We start from the raw sequence: 7480 nt of genomic DNA on the forward strand, positions 1-7480 counted from the left end.
GTTATGAATAAAAAACAAGTGCTCCACTCCTTCATCAGAACTGTTTCAAAGTTTTAAGACTTCTCTAAATATGTGTTTCTTGGTATGCATAATTTTTAAACAAATTCTGATATTTCAAAATGTAATGTTACATTCACTAAGAGATGTGTAGTGGGCTGCTGCCTCTAATGTTTTTGTCGCCACATTCAGCAGACAGTGAACATGAAGATAGGGCCTCAATGGTGAGATGCAGTGGGGGCCGATGGGAGCCTCGGGGCCTTACTGCTCAGACATTTGTGTCCGCCTCAGGTTGTCCTTCACACGGACAAACTCTGGGATCTTCTGCTGGTTCTCCCGCTGTCTGATCTCCTCCTGCTCATACTGGTAATCAGACATGAGACAAGTCACCATCCAGTTAGTCCAGACCAACAGCAGTTTACCGTCACAAAACGTAAATCACCACGATTTGAACAGTATTTGGGCGTAAACAGTCAGATTTATCGATATAGTTGATATGTACTATTATATACAGTTAGTTGTTGGTTTCCAGAGAGGTCGTAACCTTTGAAAAGGGGTCACAAAAACCTCTCTGGAGTCTTCATGATCCAAGCGGTAAGAGAGAAAAATAAAAAACGTTCTGCTACACACATTGGTTTAATTTTTTTTTCAAATGATTTGAAATATCAGATAATTTGACCTCTTAGGGTGTAGAACTGTTATTTAAATTAAATCATCTGAAAGGTTTTCTAGACATCTAAAAACTTAAAATGGGGCTAAACTAGATGCTATTCAGTACCTCAAAACTGTACTGAAGAGCAGTACTTGAGTACATGTACCTACCTGTGCTAGTTACCTTTCACTACTGAGCCTTAAAATGTGTGTTTGGGCCAAAGTGAATTTATTTGTATTTAATAAATCCTTAATTAACCGCTACAGGAAAACATTCCTGCCGACTGCAATACGGCTTTACAACAAGTCACCGCTTGCTAGTTCCTCTGTGAATTAAACACTTGTAAACACTGTACATGTTCATAGTTACCTACGCGTAACATATCATATTATATACATTTATTGCATTTTTGCACTCTCCTATTGTTTGTTGTTGTTGTTATTTTTATTTTATTTTTATTTACACCTTAATATGCATATACATACTTGCACTCTTGCACTTCTACTGTTTAAGTTTAAGTTAATTTAATTTAATTCCTAAATTAATACTCTGGTATTCTTTCTTTCATACAGCTATTTTATTGTTGTTGTTATTTTTATCTTTATTCTATTAGTATTATTATTGTATATATCTCTCATCCCTGTTTTTATATCTTATCTTATCTTATTTTCTGTGTGTAAATGGCTGCTACGCGACACTAAATTTCCCCTTGGGGATTAATAAAGTATATATTCATTCATTCATTCATTCAATTAATCGATGAATGTCTCTCGGCTGTTTGTGCTTCTTCTGACCTCTTGCATCTTCTGCTGCCTCTTGCGAAGCTCCGTCTCCAGATCTGAGGGCCGCCGCTGTGCCAACTCCTCCTCTCTGTGCAGCTCCAGTCGGCGCTGCTCCAACACTCGTTTCAGCTCCGGTTTCTCCTCAAGCAGCAGACCCCTGCATGGTCAGTCATAGTCACACTTACACAAACAGTCCACCCAGCTTTCTATCTTTCTATGAAATGTAGACCACATTGAGATCAGAGACTGGTCCTGTACCGTTTATGGCTGAGCAGCAGCTCACGGTGCAGGTTCTGGCAGGTCGGTGTCTCCACTGAGGAGCCGTTCAGTTTCCTGGGCTTAACGCCTTCGTCATCGCTGCAGTCCACAGTGGGCTGACGGGACATCCGCGAGCGGCCAACAGAGGTTTCTGAGAAACCCAAAACAACTCATATCTAGCTGTTGACTTGACTTTTAAGTCTATGGATCTGAACTCTAATTCTATTAAAATCCTAAAATAGATAAATAGAAACATATTTCAGTCAGGGAATTTATCTAAAGAGAGAAAAAACACTTGGATAACAATTTGAACAATTTGTCAGTGAAGTAAAAATAATCCTATCAAACAAAGCTTATTTATTTTATTCATCAAATTGACAAATGGATTAGTTGAGTAACCAATATATCATAAAAATACAAAGATTCATCTATTTGATTCATCATATAGATAAAGCAATCAAATATTTGATTGTTTTGACAATCAATCTCAATCAATTAAATACACTAATCATCAATATCATCAACTATTAAAGTTTAGAACATGTGTGTGTTAATATACCTTTTTTGTGATGTCCATATCCTGGTATCTATTGGTTAAAAAGAATAAAGAAGAGACACCCTGTAATTGATCAAGTAAATTATGTCACAGCCACTAGCTCAGCCAGACTTTTTAACATTGATGTCTCCAAAGATCTTTTTACATTGATCCCAACCTGACTGAACCGTGGGTATAATTAGAGACTGTGAGAGCAGGAAGGGACAGCCTGCTGTGCTGCCTAAGCAGGTGAGCTGTGTTTACTTGTAGCACAAAGGTGACGTAACCGCTCTATCAGGGATGTAGGTGGCAAAACATGCCCAAAGTTCCACCATTAATAAAGAAGAAAAATAATGTAAATATCTGTATTTATTACACACTTAACGTAACAACAAGAGATACACACTTGGTTTGACAGCGTACTGTAACACAATCACACAGATACCTCTGCCACACCCACTGAAACCAGATAATCAAGGGTAAAGGATCCCATTGAGCAAGTAACAGATGGTAGATGGTTCATACTGTAACTGATGTAATTGGGATTGGGCCTTTTGCTGTCCAGATCCGGTCCCTCCTCGCTCGGGCCTGCAGGGCTCGACTGGATTCCAGCAAAATCAATAATCTATTAATAATAACTCCTCTTTCCCAGACGCTCTGAATTGTATTATCACCAGCTGACTCTCAGTCAGTCAACTCCCTCTCTGACAGATGGCCACCAGACCAGACGTTGACCTCTCACTCACTAAAAAGCAATGCCAAAAGTAAAGGTGAAAGAAAACAACTCACTTTTCTGGCAGTTGTCCCCTCCATGACAGGATGGTGGAGGTCCACGGTGTCTGTTCTGTAACAGTGTTCCTGTTTTAGTCCATTGTTCTAAGAATCACACCTCCTCACATGGTCGGTCTGTTATCTGTTTCTTTGCTGCATCCAAGTCCAACATGTTGATGTTGATGACGGATCCTCAGACTCAAGGTGCCACCTAGCAGTAGTCAATAGTGGTAGTAGACACTGAAATCTTATTACGCTATTCGAGATTAGCTCACAACCCCCACAGGGAATAGGATGCTAGATTAGGTAATTGCTGCGGACACAAACGCAGCTTAAAACCGGCCTAACACAACGCTATTACAAGTTGACTCCAACAACAAAGGCTTTCAGGCAAACCAACATACTGTTAGTATGGAATCAGTCTTATTATTCACTTTATGTTCTTATTGCTTGGAGACATAAAGTACAAGTATAACAGTTAGTTGCAATGTATACTGTTGTGTTTGCTATAATGATAACACTTTGTAATAATTTACATTGAGATGGAAGTAATCTAAATGTCATACGTCTGGGCTTAAATGGTTTTATGCTGTACAATAACTTATTATTTAGTTTGTCTTACTGAGCCTAGAGCCTCTGTTTCAGGTATTTTGAATTGATTATAAACGTCATGTAGAATCCATAACATGAACTATGATGGCAGCAGAAAAGTGCAAACAATACAAATATAACTGAATTGTAATGTCATGTTTTGTTGTTGTTTTTTACTACATTACGTATTATTTCATATAGGCCCACTTATTTATTTATTTTGAACTTTTTATTTTGCATTTTCAACATAACATAAATAAAATTGTAATGTAAATGAATTAACCTTATCAATCTTCTTTAGAGAAAACAAATGAAATGTGAAACACAATGTCTTTAAGCATCTATTAAACAGAAACTTTGAATAATTCAATTGAATGGGCAGAGCTCGTCACCACAGATGGTTAGGAGGTCTGACCCCAAAAAAATAGTTCAACACGAGTTTTATACATCAACAATTATTATTGAAATGTTTGCCCTCCCCCTGCTCCTCCTCGGAGTGTCCTCCTTCCGACCAGACAAGCCTTGATGCCTGTCTGGAAGGTGTTGTTTGGCTGCGGCCTTGAGACTCAAGAGTGAGAGGAAAACAAACGAAAAGAATCCCAAACAATCCAGAGATCAACCTGTTCCAGTCGGATGGCGCCGATTAGACTGGGTCAAGATGAACTGAACTCTGCTTTCAGAGTTCAGCACTATTCACATTTAAGAATAAAGCACTTATGATACATTTCCATCACAAAAATAAATAGTAAATAATCAAAATAGTAGTATTAGTATAGTATCAATAGTTTAGCATATAGCGAGTATAAATGCTATCCTTTACATACATGAACATCTACACCAACAAATGCTTATACATATACACAACCATCCACATCCACATACATACCCATATGTACCTTCCCACATACTTTTACACATACACTCCACAAGGAGGGTTCAATGAGGAGGGAGGGGAGGACTGAATAGCTAAATTAAGTACTATTGATACTAGTACTAGTACGAATGATATCTGCAGTAAATTTATAAAATGAACTAAAATAACTAAGGTAAAATACAAGACACTGAAATGAAAGGGAGCTGACATTTATATGAGCGCAGGATTTACAAGTTAGCTTAGCAGTGGTATTCTAGTGGTACAGCTCGGTTTTGTTTCCACAACCCCTCTCAGTTGTTCAAGCATAGGTATAATGTAACACAAGTCCATCTTCTTGTGAAGGTATCTATTGTCGTTTGTAACTTTGCAGACATTTTTTCCATTGTATGAACCTGTTTTAGTCTCTGTCTCCACTGAGTTATGGTTGGTGATTTTGCAGCCTCCAGTTCACAGTTATCATTTTCCTGGCAATCATTAAAAGTATACGCAAAGTATACCTCAGATTTTTAATTTACAGTGAAATTCTTTCCACAATTGGCTATTGATTCCTTTATGACATGTGTTGCACAGATCTCCCCACGTTTTATCTTCAATTATAACATTTAATTCCAATTCCCACTTTTTCTCGATGTTCAATGTATTTTGCGTTTTGGCAGCTGTAAGCCTTCTATATATGTGAGAGACGTGGTTTTTAGTTGGAAAACATTTTCTGCTATACTAATAAAATAGTCTTCCATTACAGTAGGGTTTTTTTCTGACTGTCTGTCTTTATGGTCTGTAATATAGTGTCTCAAGTTATCTATAAACGTTCTTTGATGTAAGTGTATATTGCTCTTGCAGCTGAGAGAAGGATTTGAGTTCTGTTCTGTCAAATAATTGATTGATGGGTTTAAGACCTTTATCAGCCCATCTTCTAAATCCACTATCCCATATAGAGGGAGGGAATTATATATTGCCTACAAGTGGCATAGCCCTTGAGAGTGAGCTTGTTCCTTCAAGTGTTTTTTTTATTATTGCCTAAAACTTCAGTGTGTTTTTTATCCATTCGTTTTCAATTTTGGATTTTAGGTCAATAAAGGGCAATGTTGATATAGATATACCCTTAGCTGTGCTTTGTTTTATTTTTTTAGTCTGTTTTTACTATTGTATTATTAATTGCATAATAAATTCTGCATGTATTCTATGTTCATATACTTAACTGTACAACTGTAATTTATTTTTTTAAATACAAGAACTATCCAGTCAAAATGGGAACGAAGGAGCGGTCTTTTCCATTGATGGCCACATGAGGGCGGTATAACAAACCCTGCCCTGCTTTCAATGTCCCATGATTCCATGCGGTTTTTTACTTTAAAGCCGACCCGGAAGTAACTCGTGCTTCATAGTCTGGATGTGTTGTGAGTGGCGTGTGCTTGTGTGAGCGTTTGGTTGAATGAATGTGGAGAGTTTGTGTGCATTTATGTAAAAAAAAAAAAACTACACAGTGATCTTATTTGATCTGGTCAGAGTTTAGCTCCGCTCCGATCGGAAATGATAGAAAACAGCTCGCGAGCCTCAGTGGCGATGAGCAGCGAGAGAGACGTTAACCTCGGAGCGGCCACGCTTCATGTTGTGGTCAGAGGTGATGAATTGATCAGATATACTAGTTCTGCGTGTGTTTGGGTTCATCCCAAGCGTCATTATGGACGATGAGTATAGAGGCGATTCTGATCTAACCACAACTGAGCAGCTGCGCGAGGCGACTTGAACGATTGAACTTTTAATTAAGGCCTGCGTTCTGCTCACGAGACGCTCGTCGTGTATGACGACACGCGGCTTGTTTTCATTGTTCCAAAACAATGTCGGCGGTTCATCCTTTCCGCGGGAATTGTCCAAACGTGTACTAGCACGCGACGGAGGAAAATGTATTTCAAGTAAAAGTTAAGAACGGCCACCTGAGACTCGTCATCATACTTTTAATGACGAGAATCATAGCCTACAGTACAGACTTCCTCTTCGTGGTCACCTACTGGTCGTTGCTGCCTTGTGTCCATGTTAAAAGGGCAGCCTCACGTTTAGTCAAGTCTTGTTAAAAACAATAAATCACGTACCCATCTCCATTTTAAGTATTACTGGGTGCCGCATTGTTCCTCCTGTTGATACTTGCTGTAAAGACACCCTTCAGCAATTTCCATGGAGTTGAGTCAAAGCTAGGCCTGTTGCAGTCTGAGTCAAACAATGTGTAACTTAGTTTTTAAAGTACAAATGCACTCTTTGTGCATCATGCTACTACATCTCTGCAACACATCAGCTAAGTGGAGCACAATGCTAGTACTGCATTTGAACGGGCATTTTTTTCCTCATTGTGCAAGCTCTGTTATCTTGCTCCCTTTCTTTTCTCAAATAATGGGAACACACATGGCTGCCAATTCAGTCTTAATACATTCAACACCCTGCAATACATCCTATCTTGTTGACCTGTTTCTAATATTTTATCCAGCCTGTTAACCCTTTATAGGGCACTCATTGAAATACTTTGAGGAAAATTACCATACATGGCTACTTGCAGTTTGTCTTTAACTGAAGGAAGACTAAACAACAAAAACACCTCTCTGTATAATGCAATTGAATTCAACAGACAAACAAATCATCACCTCTAAAATATTTGTTTAAAAAACAACGTATGTACACGCATCACATTGGGCCTAACTAACTGGGATACAACAGGGGAAAGTAATAAGTAAGTGGATGCAACTAATTCATATAATACAACAAACTAAAATGAGTTTGGCTCTTTATTCAAGTAGTTCTTTGATAAAGCTATCCAAAGTTATATGAGCGTCGGTTTCTTTTTATTTATCTTGTCTGAAGAAGAACTAGACGGTCAAAGCGTCACCGGTGTTAATCAAACATCCAGAATCAGAACCATTTATTGCCAAGTAAGTTTACACATACAAAGAATTTGTCCTGGCGGGAGGTGCAAAACATTTAACAAAGAACATTTAATGATAAACATGAAACAGAGTGCAATAAAAAGGGAG

At 38.2% G+C, this 7480-nt stretch overlaps 1 protein-coding gene across 1 annotated transcript; it reads right to left on the bottom strand.

The window, feature by feature from the left end:
- Positions 1 to 258: 258 nt before the first annotated feature.
- On the bottom strand, positions 259 to 3037 carry LOC306744196 (protein FAM107B; the record flags this gene model as incomplete). The annotated part of the gene is made up of 5 exons (XM_079226783.1): positions 259 to 360; positions 1444 to 1588; positions 1690 to 1840; positions 2249 to 2276; positions 3014 to 3037. The coding sequence occupies 5 exons, from the start codon at positions 3035 to 3037 to the stop codon at positions 259 to 261; spliced, it is 450 nt and encodes a 149-aa protein (XP_079082909.1).
- Between the last annotated feature and the right edge of the window lie 4443 nt (positions 3038 to 7480).

The sequence above is a fragment of the Taurulus bubalis genome (assembly GCF_910589615.1).
Source record: "Taurulus bubalis genome assembly, chromosome: 11".
NCBI classification, from domain to species: domain Eukaryota; kingdom Metazoa; phylum Chordata; class Actinopteri; order Perciformes; family Cottidae; genus Taurulus; species Taurulus bubalis.